Source organism: Cynara cardunculus, assembly GCF_001531365.2.
Source record: "Cynara cardunculus var. scolymus isolate 2C chromosome LG 15, CcrdV1, whole genome shotgun sequence".
NCBI classification, from domain to species: Eukaryota; Viridiplantae; Streptophyta; class Magnoliopsida; order Asterales; family Asteraceae; genus Cynara; species Cynara cardunculus.
Genome location: NC_037542.1, coordinates 3,637,883 through 3,659,029, shown reverse-complemented (window position 1 = coordinate 3,659,029; position 21,147 = coordinate 3,637,883). Strand labels below are relative to the sequence as shown.

Below are 21,147 nucleotides of genomic sequence, written 5' to 3'. Positions count from 1 at the left end.
TGCCTATCGTTGGCCAAGGTTGCCTGTCCTCACGACAAGCCACTAGTTTCTTCTTGTATACAGACTTTTGATGTGAGTTTTCCCAACACTTGGTTGAGATAAACCACTCGTTGTTCTTCTTGCATAAGAACTACTTGTGCACTGATGCATCCGCCTTGAGTGTCGTTGTCAAAGCCACTTTCATATCTTGGAAAGCGTTGTTGGGCGTTTTGCTCCATAAGAATTGGTTCTTCTGTAACAAATACGTCAAAGAGGTTGCTGTTTTCCCATATCCCCCTACAAATTATCTTGTAATACCCGGACAAGCTGAGAAATCCCTTTAACTCTGTTATAGTTTGCGTAATAGTGATTCCGACGTCGCCTAAACTTTGCTTGGATCAATTTTGACTCCCTTTTTCCAATACCACATGTCCTCAGTAGACCAACCTTTTTCTCCCAAATTCACACTTGTTTTTTGCACACAACTAATGTTTCAACCACAACTAAACACTTGTTTCATGTGTTCAACGCGTTCTTTCATCCCCTTGCTTTACACTAATTGATGTAGAATCTCTAGCTTTCATAGTACTTCTTTACCAACACTTTGGACATGAAAATAGGTTGTTGCTTTTTTTCTTTCATAGAATGCGGATACCTGATGTTCACGGAACCACTGCCCTCCTTCAACATGATTTGGTGTTCCTTGCTTTTCTTTCTTGGTAGGCCAATAGGGAGGGTAAATATCGCCTTAAAGCTTCCAAAACCAGAAACAGTTCTCTTGGACATGGTTCCTTTACTTGCTCAATCATGAACATCAACCCCAACTCCACCAAAAATTTCTTATTCCTCATGTTCCGGTCTTTTCTAGAGTTTTCATCATATTATGGTTCATCCTAAGTCCTAAATGGGGATCACCATCTAGAGTGATCGATTATTTGCCCTTCATGAACTTCATGATTTGTGTTTTATGGTTTGTATAAGTGGTGCCTGGACAGCCACTTAGAATAACATCAAATTTACCCAAGTCGATTGGTAAAAAAAATACCCCACTACGTTAATTCCCTGCAATAGTATCATATACCCCTTGCATATACCTCTCCATGATTGTTCCTTCAGTTTCCATAGTTATCCCGTAGCAACCGGTACCCATTATCTTCAAACCTGACCTGTGAACAAGCTCTTTTGCAATAAAATTGTGGGTTCCCCACTGCCAGTAAACACCACTATGGCCTAGTGGTCAATTGTTCAGCAATTGCATTCAATCCAAAATGATTTGACCAGTTGATTGATGCCTAACAATTGGTGCTTAAGACCATCAACGAATCAACTTTTTGACAGACGTCTTCTAAGTTCTTCAATGCTATGTGCGAAATTGCAATTTGAGGGATTAAACTTTGAAACGGCACCATTTTAGGTTTGTATATTTCAAATTAAGACAAATCTAAATATGTATTCGTTTCATGATCCAGTTTGGGACCAAATCAGAGATGAGAGTCTCTGTTTCAATAACTTCTAGTTTCTTTCAAATTCTTAACTAATTAAAAGAATTTGTCAAGCTTAATTTTATATCATTATCATCATATGATTTTTGTTGCTTTTGTAGGATATCATTATTATGTATTCAGACACAAATGACTCCGACCTTTGTGGTTGCAGAAAAGGAAAGAGTGGGTGAATTCATGTAATCTGTCATACAAAGGGCATCTTATTAGACTTTAATCACTGGTTTATTTTAGTTTATATTAAGCGCAAGATTGTGATTAGTTGTTTCCCACCTTGACGATGACAGAATAGTACAAAATACAAAGAAGATGAAATACCCAAAACAAAGTAAAATAGACGAAGAAATCAGTACGATGGATTTGATGTTTACCTTCTTCTCCAATGTCCTCTGGTTCCTTTTCCCTTTTGCTCTCCAAGTCTTGCACTACAAGTATGTTCACTTCCTTTTTACATTTGTGACTTGGACTAAATCTTCATTGCTGCAATTCACCATCCAATAATCAACAATATTCAAACCTCTTGCCAGTACTTCCTCTTGATTTGATCGTGGATGTCGTTTGCCGTTTTGATTCCGTCACTCCTGCTGTGAATTTCTTCCAGCACCAAAGGTGGCTGTCTAATCTGGTTCATTACTCGGTTTTTCTTCTCTATTTTAGATGCCGGTTCTATCACTTCACCTAACCCAATTGGCAATAATAAGCTCAGTCATGCCCTTACGACCCGAAGGATCATTAATAAATAGACTCGAGAAAACCACTTCAGATATACCTTCTAATGATGCCACCACAGGCAAGAACTTTTTTTGATAATCATTGACAGTTTTGATTTGTCTTAATGCAAGGATTTGCTCATAGAGTGTACCTTCTGATATCGATTGAAATTCCCTTACAATCATTAGCTTCAGTTTCCTTTACCTTTCTAATCGGTCATCTCTTATTCTCTCACTGAAACCATTAGAGCAAGGACGGACCTACATTGATTGATATGGTGGCATGGGTCATCATTTCATGGTTCCATCGTAAGGGGCTGCCGCCCACTTCATTATCTTATTAATCTATAACATGCATCAAGTTGCAATGCCTCAACTTGCCAACTTGAAGAAAAAGGGGCTGCCGCCCACTTCATTATCTTATTAATCTTCGTACAACATGCATGGATACCACATGCATTCAATTGGCCAACTTGACAACATGCATGGAAAAGGGGCTCTCATCGTTTCTATCTATCTATAATTATATATAGACATATGCATATGAAGCTAGAAGTGTGTGTGGTTTTATAACACAACAACAAATAGGATTTCTTTCCTTTTAGTTTCCTCCTGTCAACTTTCTAACTATATGTGTGTGTATGTGTGTGTGTGTGTATGTATGTAGTTTTGTTTTGGGGAAACTATGGGTAGCTGATTTGTTGATCCAAGGATCTCGTAAACACGTTGTAATTGTTCCCGGTTGGTAGTATATCGAGCTCTCTCTCTCTTTGGTGGACTTACACTATCACACCAATTGTGGAACCACGTTATTTTGTGAACTTGTCATATATGTAGGATCTAACATATATTGTTATTATCTATATTTGGGGTTGTTTATTTCGATAGTCATTGTGCAACATCTTAGATCATTGTTATCCACATTTATTGTTGGGTTTGTTGTGTTCTTGGATTTCTATTTGTTTTGGGACCTTAGAAATCATTTGCTAGCATTTGTTATTATGGCCCACAGTTCCTAACAGAAGTTTACTGTCAATTGATAAACCCTAGAACAAATCGAACGGCTTAGAAGAAATCAGTGATTACATATAGGTTTCTTGGCTTTCGAGAGGCCGAGTTCTCTCCCACTACTTACACTCGAAGCAGACAGAAATTGATAGATGGCTCTTACATTCCCAAATCCCTATTTGTACTAAAGCTACGCACCAATTATTTCCCTTGCTTCATCTAGTTGTACTAATGCAGTAACCATTTGTGCCATCCTTCCATTCCCACCCTTTTTTACTTCCTAACCCAACCACCTTTTTGACCACTTGGCTTCCAACCAACCTAGGATAAATCAGTGAATGTCTTGATTTTAAATGAAACTCAAAGAAAATGAAGATAAATCCCAAATTTAATAGTTCATACATAGAATTGGACTTTATTGCAAGTCTTTATGTGTAACCTTTCCCTTTGCATTTTGCAAAGAGGTTGCTATGACTTTTTTTTTTTGGAAAGGTGTCGACTAAGCCTGGCAAATTGTGAATGCAAGAAATCAATCCTGATAAACTCAGTGGCCGCAATTATTGTGTACGCCTGGAATAGAACCATAGGCAGATGGGATATTCCACCACATGCTAAGGACCTCAACCACTATGCCACAATCCTTGTGGTTAAGGTTACTATGACTTTTTAGGTAGAGAAGTAACCATACCAGTCATGGACCATGAACTAGCAAACATTACTAAGGACCTAATTACACAAAGTTGAGTACACATTTTATCTATTTTTTCACGTTTTTAATTGTTATTTTTCTTGATGGTTTCTCGGGCCAGATTTATACAGAGTCTGCAGCAGCCAAAATCCCTGCCGTTCTGGATTACCTGGGAACCGTCATCGAGGTAAGTAGCATTATTAAAAGTAGGATTGTACAATCTTTGGTCCTTTACTAATGCTATGTTAAGTGCATTCGGTAGTTGTATACATGGAATTTTATGGAGGGAGCTCCTGTCTCTGAGTGAAAACTGTCCCCCGAGTTTTTCATAGCTACCAAGCACCAATCTCGAGTCATTTTCTTAATCCTCGAGTCAACCCACCTAGCATGAGGCCCAACCTAGTGTCGATTATATATATGTTGCATTAAAGAACATGGCCCTATAATCTTGTTACATGGCCCTAAAATTTGCCTTTAGGATTACAGATGTGTTTCCATTACCAATTTTGTAGGCCTTTCCAGTTGCCTATCTCAGTTTTCTTTTGGTGGTTGCTGGTTGTTTTTAAGCTCTTTGCTTTGCTGTGTTTTGCACAATTAAACTTTGACTATATGGAAAGGATAAGAGACTTGGGCCATGATAAACGAACCCATGCTTTTAAAAACTCTCATCTGTAGAACTTTACATCTTAAATTGCAGCTTGATCTATCAAATTGACTTAATTATGTTTTCTCGTGTAATTAATTTGTTAATTCCTTTTAACAACCCTGAAGACCAGTAGCATTGCATGTTGATACCCTAGAAATAGTTACTCTTGGGCCCCTACCTGTATCTTGACCTCATTGATCCCCAATCACCACTCATAGGATGGGTTGTCAATTACGTAGCTAGTTGATGTTTATATCATTTTGCTTGAAATTGCTAGCACATGAACTTCATTGTAAAATGCAAATTGAAATATACTCAATTGTTGTCTTTCAATATCCTCATACGGGTTCAATTGTGGTTCTTAGATTCAAAGAACAAAGTGTCGAATATTCTTTAAATAAACATGGATTTTTTTCTTGATGCTTCGCAGAAAAAATCATAATACTATTATAGTGTATACCCATCAGAGATCTAGTCAATGTGGCACCTATTTTGTTTAGGCTACCACTAAGTATTGAAGTCACTTAATTCAACGTAGAGATGCCAAAAAAATAAGCTGCTGTTTAGCTCCTATTATTCTCAGAACACCTTGTCACATGGCAGAAGTTAGCCCCTACATTCTCTGCAGTGATCATTTCGACTTTCTGATCTTATGTGCATTTTTTGGGTTGAACGTGAGAAATAGTTTTCATAAGTCGTCCTGTTATTGTCTGTGATGCGTTTGGTACATGGGACGGGACAGGACAGGACAGGACAAAACTCACTGTCCCATGTTTGGCGCAACATGGGACAGAACAAGAACTCACTGTCCCACGTTTGGCGCGACAAGGGACAGGGACAAGAACTGGGACAAGGTGGGACAGCATGGCACAAAAGAGGTTTTTTCTTGTTCCACCAAAATAGGTGGAACAAGATGGGACTAGAATGGGACAGAAACTAAAATATTACTAATCTACCCTAGTTTGATATATAACCTTAATATGATATTTGTTCTAATGGTCATCACCGCTAGTTTCGGTCGCCGCCACCACTACAGGCGGTCACTGGCGGCCACCTCCACCTCCACCTCCTCTTCCACTACAACATCCTCCACCGCCTCCACAACCACCGTCCACCAAGTCCATTGCCACTTCTACCATAGTCGACTACTGACCACCACCGTCCATTGCCACCACTACCGTCGTTCGCCACCATCAACTCATCCTCTATTGCAAACAACCTCCTCCATGACCTCCACCGGTCACCACCATTCATTGCCACCTCACCTCCACCATAACCACCACCACCACTATCTTCACTACATCAACCACAACTACCTCCTCCACCGTTGTCAACCGCCACCACCAGAATCTACCATCTTCATGTCCTCTATAAGCCACCGTCGTCCACCAAGTACCACTGCCTCTACCTCCATAACCACTGTTGGCCACCGACCACCACCGTCCGTTGCCACTAACACCGTCAGCCACCACCACCTCCACCATAACTAAAACCACCTCCACCAACACATTACTATCATCAATTATATCAATTTTTTCATTCAAATTTGGTATAAATATGAAAATTATGTACAAATATTTATCAATTAAATTCTTTAATTATTTACTTTATTTGTGTTAATTATAACTATTATATAATATTTAAAATCATCAAATGGGTAGCTTCTTTAGTTCTGTCCCATCCAGTCCTAGTCGTACCAAACACCAGACATACTCCTGTTATGTCAAGTCCTACCCTCTTGTCCTGTTCTGTCCTGTCCTATCTAGTTCTGTCCTGTTCAGTCCTGTCCAATTATGTATGCGTTCCAAACGCTACCTTACAGTGCTTTATATTTTTTTTTTTTCACAAGTCGTCCTGTTAGTCTGTGAACATGTTACAGTGCTTTATATTTTGTTTATCTGTTTTTACTGCAACTCATTTGTGCTGCAGGCAGGGTGCAAGTTTATTGTGTTTGCTCATCATCAGCCAATGATTGATTCAATACATCAATTTCTTCTTGTAAGACCATTTAGTTTTGTGTGAAATAAATGATTCTCATTATATTTGCCTAACTTCATTACCTTTGCCCAATTTTCAGAGGAAAAAGGTCGGTTGTATCCGGATAGATGGTGGTACTCCGGCAGGATCACGGCAATCCTTGGTTACAGATTTCCAGGATAAAGATGCTATAAAAGCAGCAGTGGTATCACACATTTCCCTCTACTTTATTTCAAATTTGGCATGAAAAGTTAAAGTTTGTTGCCTAAATGTCATTTACGTCTCTAGCTATCTATCAAGGCTGGTGGTGTTGGGTTAACATTAACAGCGGCAAGCACAGTAATATTTGCAGAGCTTTCTTGGACTCCAGGCGACATTATTCAAGCTGAAGACCGAGCTCACAGAATTGGCCAGGTAAAAATATGCGTTGTAACTTATAAGTTTTATGCAAGTAAATTTCACAAGAAGGTTCCTTGGTTCAGCATTTGGCTTGGGTTCTTGTGATTTTTGCTAATCTTTTGATTTCTACTTGCAAGATGTGATGTTCTTTGGTTCTTGTAGATATATGTGGCTGTTTTATTTTAGATTTCCATCTTTTTGCAGGCGTCTTCAGTGAATGTATACTATCTCCTAGCAAATGACACAGTTGATGATATCATATGGTACGTTGAGATTTAGCATCTTTTTCGATGTTGTATGTTTGGAAATGTCTTGTGACAAGGCATCATATTGGCTTGTTTTTTCAGGGATGTTGTGCAAAGCAAGTTAGAAAATCTGGGACAGGTTTGGTTTTCTTTTCCTCTTGTCATCAATCCCTTTTTGTCGTTATTGAAGAGCTGTGGTTAGATTTGGATGAAAAATGTTACAGATGCTGGACGGGCACGAGAAGTCACTGGAAGTTTCAGTTAAGCAGCCAAGAAGTAGCCCTGCAAAGCAGAAAACATTGGACTCATTTGTGAAGCGTTGCAATTCACTCAACTCGGAACAACAATCAGACCCGAAACATCAGAGGCACTGATTCTGTGGAATAGATGCCAAAAAATCAACCAACCAATTTGACAGGAGATATTATTATGTATTTTAGTAGGGTTACCGGGTGAGCATGGCAAAAACCAAGAATCTTACCCGGTAAGTGCGGAAGAACTCTTATCCGTTGAGTGCTTACCCGATAAGACAAGTGAAGTGAGGGTGTTCGGTTAATTTGTGGTTTTTAGGTATATATTTGTGTCTAATGTTTGGTTTGATGTGGGGATACCTCAAGTCAAGTGTACAGGTTTTGTTTATGGCAAGATTTGTGAAACTAATGGGTATCTTCCTTCAACGACTCGCTTTGGTTCGGACTAGTCTCTTGGAGAAATAAGCATTACGAGTAAAGACTACACCCTTTTGAAATATGTACTCATCAGATGAAAAATGTACAATGAATTAGTGGCTTCCGTTGTGTTAAGCTATTTTTGAGACAAACATAAACCTAAGAATAAAAGTGAGATTGATTTCTCCTACTAAAAAAGAACAATGTTAACCACAAGGGTGGTGTCTAATTGGTTTGAGCTTGGCTCAAAAGGTCAAGAGTAACAGGAGGTTTCAGGTTCAAATTTAAGGAGGAATAAAAATCTTCTTGTGGCCACGGAGGTTTAAATGCGGTGACTCTGGGCTATCTGCATAGTAGGTGGTCGTTCTGAGATTAGTCGGCTCGCATAACGGGTTGGATATCCAGGTTGATAAAAAAAAAAAAAAACAATGTTGTAACATTTAGTTACACTTTCTATCTGTAATCTATTTCACCTCATGAAATCAAATACAATTTTCATCTAAAATCTTAAATGATAGAATTATAGAAAGTGGAAAAAAGTATGTGTATCAAGATTCTCAGTCGGTGGAATCTCAATCAATCATTCCACTTTTTTGCATCACTTTTAAAACAGGCAATTGACGACAATGTGAGCCTGAGTGCCAATGTTGACGACGATGTGAGCTTGAGTGCCACCGTTGACGACGACAGCTGGCTAAAATAGGCCATCCACAAGAGATAGTCTCCGATGACGAGGGATGGAATTCAGAGAATTCCGACAAGTCAAGACGAAGTGTGGCAGCGAGTTTACGAGATTTTGCAGAGTATGATGAGGGGAGTGGCGGACATGGACGGACCCAATATAGGGAAATTGTGGCCCGTGCTACCATATTGTTCATCATTTCGTAGTGTAAGAAAATTTAGAGCATGAAAATTGTTACCGTATTAATTTGTTGTGTGTCGGTTTGTATTTTTGAAACTACACAAGTTTTCCTTGGTAATTGTTTTGCAAGGTTTTTCTTCCACCTCTGACCCAAGTTTGAATCTTGTTGGTGTTATTTTCTTAGTTTTTGACTTTTAATTTCATATCTATTATGTTTCTAAAAAAATTTGCAATAAAATAATTGAACACATGAACTCACATATGAAAAGCAATGAACTAAACAACAGATTAATGATGACTTGTGAAAAATATCTATATATTTGTTTCTTATTGTCACCGTTTGAAAAAAAAATCTGGGTCCGTTCCTGGTGGTGGAGCTATGAGAGGCAGCGAGGTTTGACGAGGAGAATCGAAGATTGGATAGGGAAATGAGTTTACGAAGATTGTATTGAAGACACAGTTGGAGATTACTTCGTTTTTATGTTCAGGAACAAGTGATCCGAAAAGGAAAAAGAGTGAAAAGGACGAGGGACCTGCTGGAACTTCCAAAGTAGTTGTGAGATTAGGTAGAACTTTCACAAATATAACAAAAATGCCACTATTTTTAATGGTCTTTGATTAAAACCATTGGATGATTGAGATCGTTTTTTTACGGCCCTCAACCTTTTCTGGTAATTACATGATTTAATCTCTATATATAGGCGAAAAATCGTGTAAGAATAGAAGTTAAGGTGAGAAACATAAAAAGGGATCTAGACAATTGATCACTTTTAATTTCACCTCATCCAATGAATTGCGTTTCTCACGGAAATTGATCCGTTGTATCTCATTATATATAGACGAATGAACATGTCAGAAGAGAAGTTACGATGATAAGCATAAAAATAGATCTCTTTTAATCTCATGTTCACCCATAAATTACACTTTAGAAGAAGAAAAATTGATAAGATACATCTCGATACGCTTCATTAATGTTGACGTTCAACTAAGATTAATTTAAGAATGAAAATCTCTCCCAGCAAGATGAGAAATACAATTCAATCTCAACCGTCCATTTAATTTGATGAATATGTGATTTCATAGAAGTTTTGATTGTTGTCTAATATAAAATATTGATCATAACTAACGAATCTTATTCATCTTCCATAAATATTTAAATCATAATAAATTAACTCTCATCATTTTCATAATTATTTCAATTTATTGGGTTGCATTTGTTGTACAAACGTGATGAGTTGCGTTTGAAACAAACTCTATATATATAGGAAAAAGGTGTTCTCGTAAAATGGAGATGTTCTCGTTTAAACCTCCATATATATATATATATATATATATATATATATATATAGGGTATATTTCTTTTACAACCTTATGCATTTGTACAACCTTTGCAATCCAATTAATTGAGATATTTATAGAAATGATTGGAGTTTATTAATTATGATTTGAATATTTATGGAATATGAATAGAGTTTATTAATTATGATTAATACTTTATATTAGGAAACAATTAATTGATTAAAAATTGGATGGTTGAGATGAGGGTTGTATAGGGTGTAGGAATGACAAAGGGTGTAGAATAACATCCCTCTATATATATAGAGAGAGAGAGAGAGAGAAAGAGAGAGAGAGAGAGAGAGAGGTTGGTTATTATACAATCATTGACATTTGTGCAACCAATACAACTCAATCTCAACCGTCCATTTCATTTGATTAATATGTGATTTCATAGAAGTTTTAATTGTTTCATAATATAAAGTATTAATCATAATTAATGAATCATATTCATCTTTCATAAATATTCAAATCATAATAAATAAACTCTCATCATTTTCATAAATATCTCAATTTATTGGGTTGCATTGATTATACAAATACGATGGGTTGTATTTGAAACGATATATATATATATATATATATATATAGTGTTTATTTCAAATACAACCTATTGCATTTGTACAACCAATGCAACTCAATATATTGAAATATTTATGGAAATGATTAGAGTTCATTTATTATGATTTAAATATTTATGAAAGATGAATACGGTTCATTAATTATGATTAATACTTTATATTATGAAATAATCAAAACCTCTATAAAATCATATATTAATCAAATGAAATGGACGATTGAGATTAGATTGTATTGATTGCACAAATGACAAAAGTTGTATAATAACCAACCTATATATATATATTTGAAATGAGTAAATTTGTCAGTTGCTTATTATGATATAGATTCGGGTTTGAATTCAATTCAAGTGGAAATAAATACAAGAATTATTCATTCACCCTCACCCTCATCTTTGGATAAAACATTCAAACTTGACGGCGTTGTCACATTATTTATATATATTTATGTAAATCGGTTATAACTCCACGAAAATATAAAAATTTACATATTTAAGTCCCTATAAACATGGACCAATAGAAAAATGACACTAAAAGATAAAACCAAAATAGATTACAGCGAGTTAATTTATGGTTGTCTTGCGGGTCTCTTTTACCCGAAATGTCTCCTACGTCAAATCTTAAACTATCATTTCCCTTGCTGAGGATTGAGTCACATGAAATTTTTTCCATATTTCTAAAATGTTTCAAAGCGGCAAAAAGTCAACATATACCCCCGCAAGTTTGGCATGCAAAGCTTTCATGTCTAATTACCAACCCATTTGTCCAGAATGAGGGAATTAAGGCGGATATAGTCGAACCGGTTGATTTAAGGTGGTTGATAAGCAGAGCTGTATCTGTAACACACTATCAAAATTCTTATTCACCAACCTAAGGCGTGGAACTCCTGCCGGAAGACTCGGCTGGTTTTTCCGGAAAATGCCCGAACAAAACCACTTTAATCAAAATAACTATTTTAATTAATTTAAATCATAAACATACCATCAATTATTAATCTCTATTCAACACCAAACAAATTAAATTCTCCTTTTTACCCAATAATTAGTGATCCAACACTTGCACCATATATATAAAAAATAGCACCTCTACATACAATTAATTACTCAAAAATATATATATACTTGTTCACAGTGCTAGTGCTGGGGCTGGGGCTCCCATCGTATTCTGACCAAACAAGAAGTCATTGACAATGGAATCAACATCCTCCAATCCCACCCCAATGCATAATGGATTCCCATTCCCATTCCCAACTTTCACATTCGGACCATCTCTGCACTTCCCCATACATTTGCACCCAACCACCAAAGCTGCTGCTTCCCCACCACCAACTGCTTTTTGAAAATTCTCCAACAACACTGCTGCTCCAGATTTCTTGCACTTTCCTCCCATGCATACCTCTATCTTATCACCCACCCTCTTGCTCTGCATCTTCATGTTCATGTTGTTTTCTACTTCCTCAACCATTGATGATGGTGATTCTATTACTGTTGTTGTTGCTGTTTCAATTGCACTTGGAGATGCCAGCAATTGGCTTAATGCCAATTTCTCACATTCAGACTCAGAAGACGACGACGACGATGATGATTCCTTCTTGCTTTTGCATTCCATCATCTTTGCTGCTTTCTTTTTCGCCTTTTCTTCCTTTTTCCTCCTCTTCAATTCCATCTTCTCTGCTTTTAGCTTCTGCAATTGTCCAACTAACACCTCTGTTGCTTCCTGCACAATCATCCCAAATCAAAAATCAACATCAACACATTCAATCACAAAAGAAAGAAAAACAGAAAGGAGAGTTTGATCGTCATACCGATATCATCTTCCCTCTCACTTGTTCATCCAACCCATCATTAACATTAAGATTCAAACCAAAACCCATATCACCGAATCTAGCCAAGTTCTTCGACAAACCCTTCACCAGTTTCAGCTGTTTCTTCATCTCTTTCTCCTTCATCGACATCCTCGGACCACCATTGTAATCGTAATACTGCAAGTGGCTCTTGTCAGAAAACTCATCACAACCCGCCAAAGCAATAACCGACTTCCGACTCCATTGTTGTTTAGGACTGAACGATCTGAAGTTTACGCTACTGTTGGAAGAGAAGCACGGAGCCTGACGGAACACAACCCCAGCGACCTCCATTGATTCGAATTTGATGCTCAACCTAGAAACCGAAACGAAGAGGGAAGAAGGAGATATGGAAAGGGTTTGTGGGATTGAATCGAATTTATGGCGTTCACAGTTGGATTGAAGCGTGATTTTCGTTTTATGCGAAAGGAAAGGAAAGTAGCGTGCAAGGATGAACTAGTGTTTGAATGTGAAGATGACTTCAATCTGGGCCGTTGGATCACTGCGTCTAAGCCTCTCCACCGTTGGATATGACGTGGCAGATGAAGGCTCTCCTGGCACTCGCGCGCTCGAGGTGGTTGTCAGTTTGCCATGCTCTTTAGCCTTGTTGGCATGCGCATTTATACACCACCTGCTGACATGGATTGACACGTAGATCTTTAGCCTTGTTGGCATGCGTATTTATACAATCTCTCTGCCCTCTCATTCAAATTTTGCTGACATGGATTGCCACGTACACTGCTTACTAGACACTTTACTTTTCCCCTCTTTTTTCACTTTTTAATTTTTCAATATGAATGTTAAAAACATGGGAACTAACATTTGGCACGGTCATACCCCTTTATGTAGCATGGTCGTGCCAAACTTAAAAAACGTTTGTTACTCCCACGGAATTGTGACGGAAATTAGACATAAAATGGGATCCAAGGCCGTATGTGGAGTGTAATTTCTCGATTCCCGTATTGTTTTTTTGACACCATAAACAAACAACCAAATAAGTAATTATGTTTCCATGTTCTATGTCATCGGTGAATAAAACTAAGAGCCTGTTTGGTTTAGCGAAATATTTTTATCGGATTCGGCTATTGTGTGTTTGGTTTGTAGGATTCAGAATAAAATTGGAATTTCATTTTTTTTATACATCGGGTTGCAGGGTTTGGAATGCAATTTAATTTTTGCAAATAGTTTGTTTGTTTCAGTAAGATTTGGAGGCGGTTGAGATACCGTGAGCAGATTTAGGTGCCGTTTACCAAATGTTTACTTGGGTAAGCGTTTTCCAAGTCACTTTACTTTGTCGGATGATTATGCAAGGACTAAAAATTTTAACGGTAAGAGACAAGGCAAGAATTGAGAATCTTACCCGGTAAGTGAGGACGAGAACTTTTACCATGGTTAGCGCTTACCGGAATAAATTGTTGCATACGATACGTTTTAGTGAATAAAATTTTACCCGATAAGTAAACGATAATATTGAATTTTACCGGTAAGTGTTTAGGTAAACGGCCCCTTAATAAAAGAGGCGAGGTAAAGATGTGATGGAAACAATTGAAATTCAAGAAATTTGGATTTGAAATGAAAGTTATTTAAGGGATTTTTATATCTGAATTTCATTGAAATGTATTTGGCATTTTAAGTGTTAAAAATGTGTTTTTTTCAATGACATTTTTGTTTTTTAGTGAAAAAATAGAAGTAATTTTTTAATAAATAAAAAAAGGAGAACATACAATTTGACCTCTTCATGTTCTATTCTATAATTATATAGGTTTAGATGTTTATAAATAAACTACATATTTATATTACTATTTTTAGACCTTAAAATAAAATGTCCTTGACAAATTTATTATAATTTTTTTCTTACTGATAAGAAAATATTTTTAATATTCTATAAACTGTTGTTGTTTATATATATATATATATCTGTGTCTGTATCTGTATCTGTATCTGTATCTACATCTACATTATCTTATAAAACATATGATCAAAAGTCTTAAAATAAATTTTAAAAATCTCTTAATTATAATATGATGAGTTTTATGTATAACTTATCAATGTTTTTACATACATGTTAAACATGTTCTCAGACTTCCCTTCCCAAATTGATTTACCCAAGATGATAATTCAAGCTTCCATTATGATTACTGATTCAAGACCATATCTATATCTATAAGTTTTTATATGCTCACGACACGTGTCACATAAAGAATATGTGTGCTTATGTTAATAAGAAGCCCAAATTAAAGTCATGATTGACTGTTAAATAATTATTTTTGACGAATAGTTATAAAATATGTGTTAAAATGTAATTATGATAATTATAATGTGTAATTTGTAAATACTTATAATTATATTAATGTTTTAAGATAATTATATATTTATTACAGATCAATGTTAAACCTTATGCAATCCATATAAATAGGGTGATAGACCAAATCAATTTCATGTGATTTAATTTTAGAGTTTTGGCTATCAGATAAAAATACATAAAAGAAACATTTTCTTTTCTGTAAAACATATATAGATCTAGGGTTCTGGGGTTAGCACTCGGTAAAAGATCTAAGTGTGTTCGTTTGTGGATTACGGATAGAGGAAACTTATTTTGGTTTATAAGTGTTGCATCAAATCTACACCAAAGTTTTATTTTCCCTTGCGTTAACGGTTATGAAATTGTTTAAAAACCCAACAATGGTACCAGAGTCACTCTGATCGCATTCAATTAAAAAGGAACAAGTTTATATGGCAATAAATTTAATAATTAGAACCCTATCTAGTTTTGAATCGACACCTATGTAAAGGGTTTTAAATCCTAAAAGGTCTTGTGCGACGACCATAGTCACCATCCTCTATGTTGGGCCACTTTTGATATTCATGGTTGTCGCTGGCAGTAATCGGCTTGCAGTCGATTACCACCTGTGGCTGAGGCTAATGACCGCTTGAATCTCTTCCACTACAGGTACAAAGGTGAACTCTTGCTTAAGCCGCATATATCGTCGCCTAAGACAGCCATTTAACCACCGTCCTTAGCGGGGGTGGTCGATCGCTCAGGCCATCTCCTTTCGTGGCCGGTGTAGTTGGGTTACCTTCTTTACTGACTACCATCATTCAATAGATTGTTGTTGGTCGCCACTGGCTTCTAGCCCATAGGCTATGCAACCAGCATTTTTGCTCATCGGCTCACCACCGCTAATGCAGTTGTTGATCGTGTCATCATGAGAAATGGCATGTGGTCCATCTCTTCCCGCCGTGCGATTGTTGATGGTTTAGTCCTCGATCAACCGATTGTTGGCCTTATGTCTTATAGCTGATGACAATTTGGGGAGGGGCGCCAATCGATGACCTTTTGCCACACAGTTGTTGGTCGAACCCAAGTATCGGGGCGGTTGGACTTCCTTCCAACTGTTGTATATTGGTTTTGCACGCCAGCTTCGACCAATTCTTTTCCCGATCACCGGCCACAAATGGTCTGAACATCGTCGACTTGGAGCCATGGTTTTGGGTGTTAGTGTGTATATCCAAAATCCAATCATTTGATGATTCTATTTGGACATTGTGTCATGATACTACTAATTAAAGGCATTGCTCAATTATTATGTTTATGGATTATTTTGTTTTGTATCTAAACGTAATAACAACCTTAAAATAATGTATTCTAAAATGTTTTTAGTCAAGTATTAATTTGGGTTTAAGTTGAATTAATACAGTATGACTAGTATATGTAAGGATTCGTATAGAGATAGAGAATTCACATATGGGTACAAGATGGGATCTTGTGTACAGGATGTGACTTGCTATAAGAACGCTCAATTGGATGCTATATGAAATTATGAATGTCATATACATTTCTTATGTGGTTATTGTATAGCTAGTCCTTTAACTAAGATCATGGAGTTTCCTTTTTGTGAATGGTGTACTTTGATAACTGATTTTAATCATCACATAGCTGGGAGACAAAATGGTTGTTGGGTATATCACATATCATTTAGAATTACTAGCATGAATCAAGATAAGATTTGTTCCTCTTGTATGACGAGAGTAATATCCCTAGGCCCCTCGATTGAATAACACACAGGAAGTGCATGCATACTCAAATGATCAGTATACGATACTGTTAATCAATATAGGATACTAATATATATGTCTTATCAGTATATTCTGGAATCGAGAAACTAAGGATCGGACATAACAAGGATTGCACATTTGTGCCTTGTGTTCGATCTGGATATTTGAACAAAGGGACATAAATTTGTACACTGATAATGATCACACAGTTTATTGATTGGTTGTATCACCAAACTTTGTCATTTAGGTAAAGATGTCTGAATAAGGAGAATAAATAACTAAAAGAGTTTAATTATTTTGTCTTATTTGTATCTTATTTCATACGATTTTATGGAATCAAATTCTAGTTGACTTGATTGACAAGTATAGATAGTATTGACAAATGTAGATGGGATTGACAAGTAGTTTATGCCTGTATAAAGGAAAAGCAATCATTTAGAATATATGAGATATTCTAAAAGGTTGTTTCCTATGCACCAACACACCGCCACTAGAATGGTATCAAAGACATTTTCGTTATCTTAAGAGCACTACGAATATGGGTTTGTTTTGTCCCTATATGTCATCGAGTGGGGATGCCCCAACCGGTACTCCAAACAATGCAAACCTTGTCGGATACACCAATCCAAGTTACTTATCAGACCTTCATAGGTGAAGTTTGCAATATGGTTATGTCTTTACCTTTGGGAACACGGTGATATCTTGGAGGTCTCGTAAACAGAATCCTGTTGCTCTTTCAACGAACCACTCTAAGCTAGTCACACTCCATGAGGCGATAGAGAATGTGTATGCCTGGGAGAAGTTATTGACCATATCAGAAGTTCATATGATTTAGCTTATGATCCCGATGAAGCATTTGTCATTTATGAGGACAACACCGTTGTTATTGATCAAGCGAAACATAGTTACAGTAAAGGGGATACCACTAAACCCATCTCGCCAAAGTTGTTTTTTACACATAAACAACAAGTGCTTCAAAAGAATGTAGTACAACATGTTGGATCAGAAGATAATCATGCAGACTTGTTCACCAAGTCACTACCAAAGTATTCATTCCAAAAACATGTCAAAGCAATTGGACTTATAAAGATTCTAAGCTACCTAAATGACATATATCATGCACAATGTTGTGTGCAAGTGAGGATTGCATCATGATATATGTTTAACACCATGTTGTGTGAATCTTTACGTATACTTACCATCATAGTGTACGCATGTGAGGGGAGCATCACATTGAATGCTTGTGTACTGTTTTTATTTACAGTTCAATGGTTTGTCCCATTGGGTTATATTGACAAAGTTTTTTTAACGAGACACAAACTTGATCTTGTTCTTACTAAGTAGTACCGAAATCAAGGGGAGTATCTAGTAACATACTTGTAACCATTGTGCACTCTTTTGTCCTTCGATTATAGTTTTTTTCCCATTGGTTTTTATCTACAAGGTTTTAATAAGACATACCATGTATGGTTATTTCTCTCACTACTACCGACTCTTGTGTACTCTTTTTGTCCACCAATCAATTTTTTTGTCAACGGGTTTTCTTGGCAAGGTTTTAATGAGGCACGTATTCCCTAGTCAGTTGGCCCATAACTTGTATAGGTTTAGACTCATACATTTATCTCATTGCATGAAAAGCTCAAGACATCCAGATCGTACTCTTTTTCCTTCGACTAGTGTATTCTCCGACAAGGTTTTAACAAGGCGAAAGTTTGATAGATTGTTTGAAGATACAAGGCATAGAAGTGCAAGTGTGATTTGGTGTAAATCAGGGTGGGGGTGTTGTAACTCATAATTTAATGGTATTGAGTGTCATATGTTTAACACCACAATGATAAATTTTATGTATGAGTTAATAGGCTTATGTAACTGTCAATATTCATTTATGTCTTGGCTCATGTAACATCCAATTTCTAATATGCCCAATTATTTGCTAAGTATATTTAATTTTTGGGTTAAAGAGAACTTATGATTTAGTGGGAGTATAGGTTTGAAATTTTAGGATTATACTTCTTAGGAGTATATTAGAGGATAGGAAAAAAATTTACGTCAAATAGATATGTAAAATTGATTTTCTTGGGAGATATTTTCTGAAATATTTTTGTGGGATGTTATAGATTATCTCTTTATGAACGTGTAGGCGAAAACCTCATAGAAAACGGAGATCCGAGCGAAAAGTTATGAATAATTTAAGTGTTGATGGTCAAAATGGGTACCTAGCCGGGCCAACCTGGCCCAACTCGAGTTTTAGCATTATAAATTGGAGTTTTGGCCCATTTTTCATGTCATCTAAGTCCAGAACTCACACACACACTAGAGGTGCGATTTTCACACACATAAGCTTGATTCAACTCAAATCAAAGAGGAACTACAAGATCTTTGAATGATTTGATCATCAAGTAAGGTATAATCCATTCTTTGCACTTGTTCTTGGTTGACATTCTTGTTATATGGATTGCATGTTGAGTTAAAGTTAGGGTTTCATATGGGTTGGATCTTAAGTGTATAAAATGAGTGCATTTTAGTGTTTATGGCATGAAATGGTCATTAGATTCAAGAGATTATCGAGATTTATGCAAGTTCATCATATGAACTTTGACTTGATTAAGTCAATGATTTGGGAGATRAWRTAAMKGATAAAATAAAGGTTGGATTTTGGTTGTTTATGTCAAATAAGTTATATTAAGTTGAAATTCAGAAGTTGGAATAATTTGGAATCGAAATGGTTTGAGAAAAATGTATGAAAATGAGAATTTCGACTTAAGAATGCATTGAAAGTGTGCAGACTTTGAAAATCTGTATAAAATCGTAGAAAAATCCAAATGAGGTGAGGCCAATTTCCTTGGTTAGATATTTGAGTCTAGTTTATTTCTTATTATCAAGGCATGAATCCAAGTTTAAAATGGGCAAAACAGTTCTGCATGCAGCAGCTGTACATAGAAATTTAGGTAAAATGTTCAAATAGGATATGTGTATATCATGAGTTTCTTATATTGGTTGCTTATGAGATTTTGTACATTTACTCAATGGGGTAATTAGGACATGTTTTGATAATTTGGGAAGCAATCTAAGTGTGGTAGATTGGACTTGCTTTGTGAGCTCAATTCGGAGCTTTTCGGTATTATACGGTTGCCCGGTGAGTTATWTAGTTAATTGTTACATATTGATTTGAACATATATATTTCATATGAATGTTTTGGTCTTGAATGGAGTCACAAGATCTTAATTTGTCTTTGATTCCATCTCTTGAGTCGATTCCATAATACTATCTCGGTACATCGGTTTGCTTTCCGGATTCAGACTTGTTTGTTTTGTTCCTTGAGTTGTACGCCATAGTACGGGTACTACTTCGTGTGGCACGCCGGAAGTTTATGGCGAAGTCAAGATCCCGGGTTGGACGGGTGAGACTTTCTGCGATTGTGAATACTCATTGCTCAGAAAGGAGGAAGAGCAATGAGTAGGGAACATTGGCACATACCCGGTAGAGGAAGGCGGGCAGTGCGAGGTTTCCCGTAATGTATGATTCCGACTCAGACTTTGGCATGAGCCCGGAACGTGAAGGACGGGGGGATGCACTGTCCTCGTTATGTATACCGATTCGATCTCTTGGTTCTTGATATTTATTGGTATTCTAACGTTGCTGAATATATTTGGTTGTTGATCATGTCTCCTTGTTGTATTGAGCATCAATGATATGGTATACTATGGTGATTTGAATATGGAATCCTATGATCTTAGCATCTGGTACGTAATTGTTCACTCTGTTTCTTATAAGTCTCGGTTTGCATCTGGATGATGTCTTGAACTCTTTTATTGATAAGAATTTATTATGTATATTTACAAACATGTGCGATATTGATATGTAATATTTAACTATTTAACTCACTAAGCGTTGGCTTACCCTTTAAGTGGCAACCTCTCTCAGGAAAGAAGACGGACAAAAAGAAAGAACCTGTTGTTTGACTTGAAGATTTATCGGGGAACTTGAAGTTATCGATCTTGCTTTCGGGTAAATAGTAGTTTATATTTATAGTCTTGTCCCGTATTCTTTTGGCTACTTAATTCGGGTTGTAAGTAAAAATCCGTTATATCCGGTTTGGAATTGTGTTTTGGGTGGTTTTATCACTAAAATAGAACGGATATTTCGAGGTTTTTTTTCTAGAATTAATATCCCATATTTTGAGGTTAATTAATGTTATGCCCAGATTTGTGTGTTTCAAAGTGTTAGCCTCTGGTTCTTCATCGTCTCTGGACCATTGCATGGGCTCTGAACCATTGCATCGTCTCTGGACCATTACATAGGCTCTGGACCATTGCATCGTCTTTGGACCATTGCATCGTCTATGGACCATTGCATGGCCTCTGGTCATCCATTGCCTCTGGTCCAACCATTGCCTCTGGTCCAACCATTGCCTCTGGTTCATCCATTGTTTCTGGTCCAACCATTGCCTCTGGTCCTTCATAGTCTCACCTCTGGTCCATCCATTGCCTCTGGTCCATCCATTGCCTCTGTTCCTTCATAGCCTCGCCTCTGGTCTTCTTCCAGACTTAGCCATTTCAGCAGCCTCTGGTCCATTGCCTGTCTCTGGACCAATTCATTGCCTCTGGTCTTCTTCCAGACTTAGCCATTTCAGCAGCCTCTGGTCCATTG

The 21,147-nt window shown here is 36.7% G+C and overlaps 2 protein-coding genes across 3 annotated transcripts in view; one reads left to right on the top strand and one right to left on the bottom strand.

Annotated features, from left to right (window-relative positions):
• Nucleotides 1–7,829, top strand: part of LOC112527322 (SWI/SNF-related matrix-associated actin-dependent regulator of chromatin subfamily A-like protein 1) — a 30,736-nt gene extending 22,907 nt beyond the window's left edge. For both annotated transcript variants that reach the window (XM_025137904.1, XM_025137905.1), the window contains exons 18-24: nt 4,009–4,074; nt 6,463–6,531; nt 6,611–6,715; nt 6,799–6,924; nt 7,114–7,172; nt 7,257–7,293; nt 7,379–7,829. In XM_025137904.1, coding sequence (XP_024993672.1) covers nt 4,009–4,074; nt 6,463–6,531; nt 6,611–6,715; nt 6,799–6,924; nt 7,114–7,172; nt 7,257–7,293; nt 7,379–7,528 — 612 coding nt within the window. In that variant the 3' untranslated portion in view covers nt 7,529–7,829. The remainder of the gene's footprint in view (nt 1–4,008; nt 4,075–6,462; nt 6,532–6,610; nt 6,716–6,798; nt 6,925–7,113; nt 7,173–7,256; nt 7,294–7,378) is intronic.
• A 3,748-nt stretch (nt 7,830–11,577) lies between these two features.
• LOC112528394 (diacylglycerol O-acyltransferase 3, cytosolic) lies at nt 11,578–12,853 on the bottom strand. The gene is made up of 2 exons (XM_025139412.1): nt 12,402–12,853; nt 11,578–12,313 (listed from the first exon to the last, which is right to left on the bottom strand). Exons 1-2 carry the CDS (start codon nt 12,732–12,734, stop codon nt 11,723–11,725), a joined length of 924 nt encoding a protein of 307 aa, XP_024995180.1. The 5' UTR covers nt 12,735–12,853; the 3' UTR covers nt 11,578–11,722.
• Between the last annotated feature and the right edge of the window lie 8,294 nt (nt 12,854–21,147).

Bases quoted from the DNA above. Each gene is read 5' to 3' on its own strand.
- LOC112528394 (XM_025139412.1), bottom strand. From the start codon at position 12,734: ATGGAGGTCGCTGGGGTTGTGTTCCGTCAGGCTCCGTGCTTCTCTTCC. The intron at 12,314-12,401 runs GTATGACGATCA...ATGATTGTGCAG, and splicing joins TGAGAGGGAAGATGATATCG to GAAGCAACAGAGGTGTTAGT.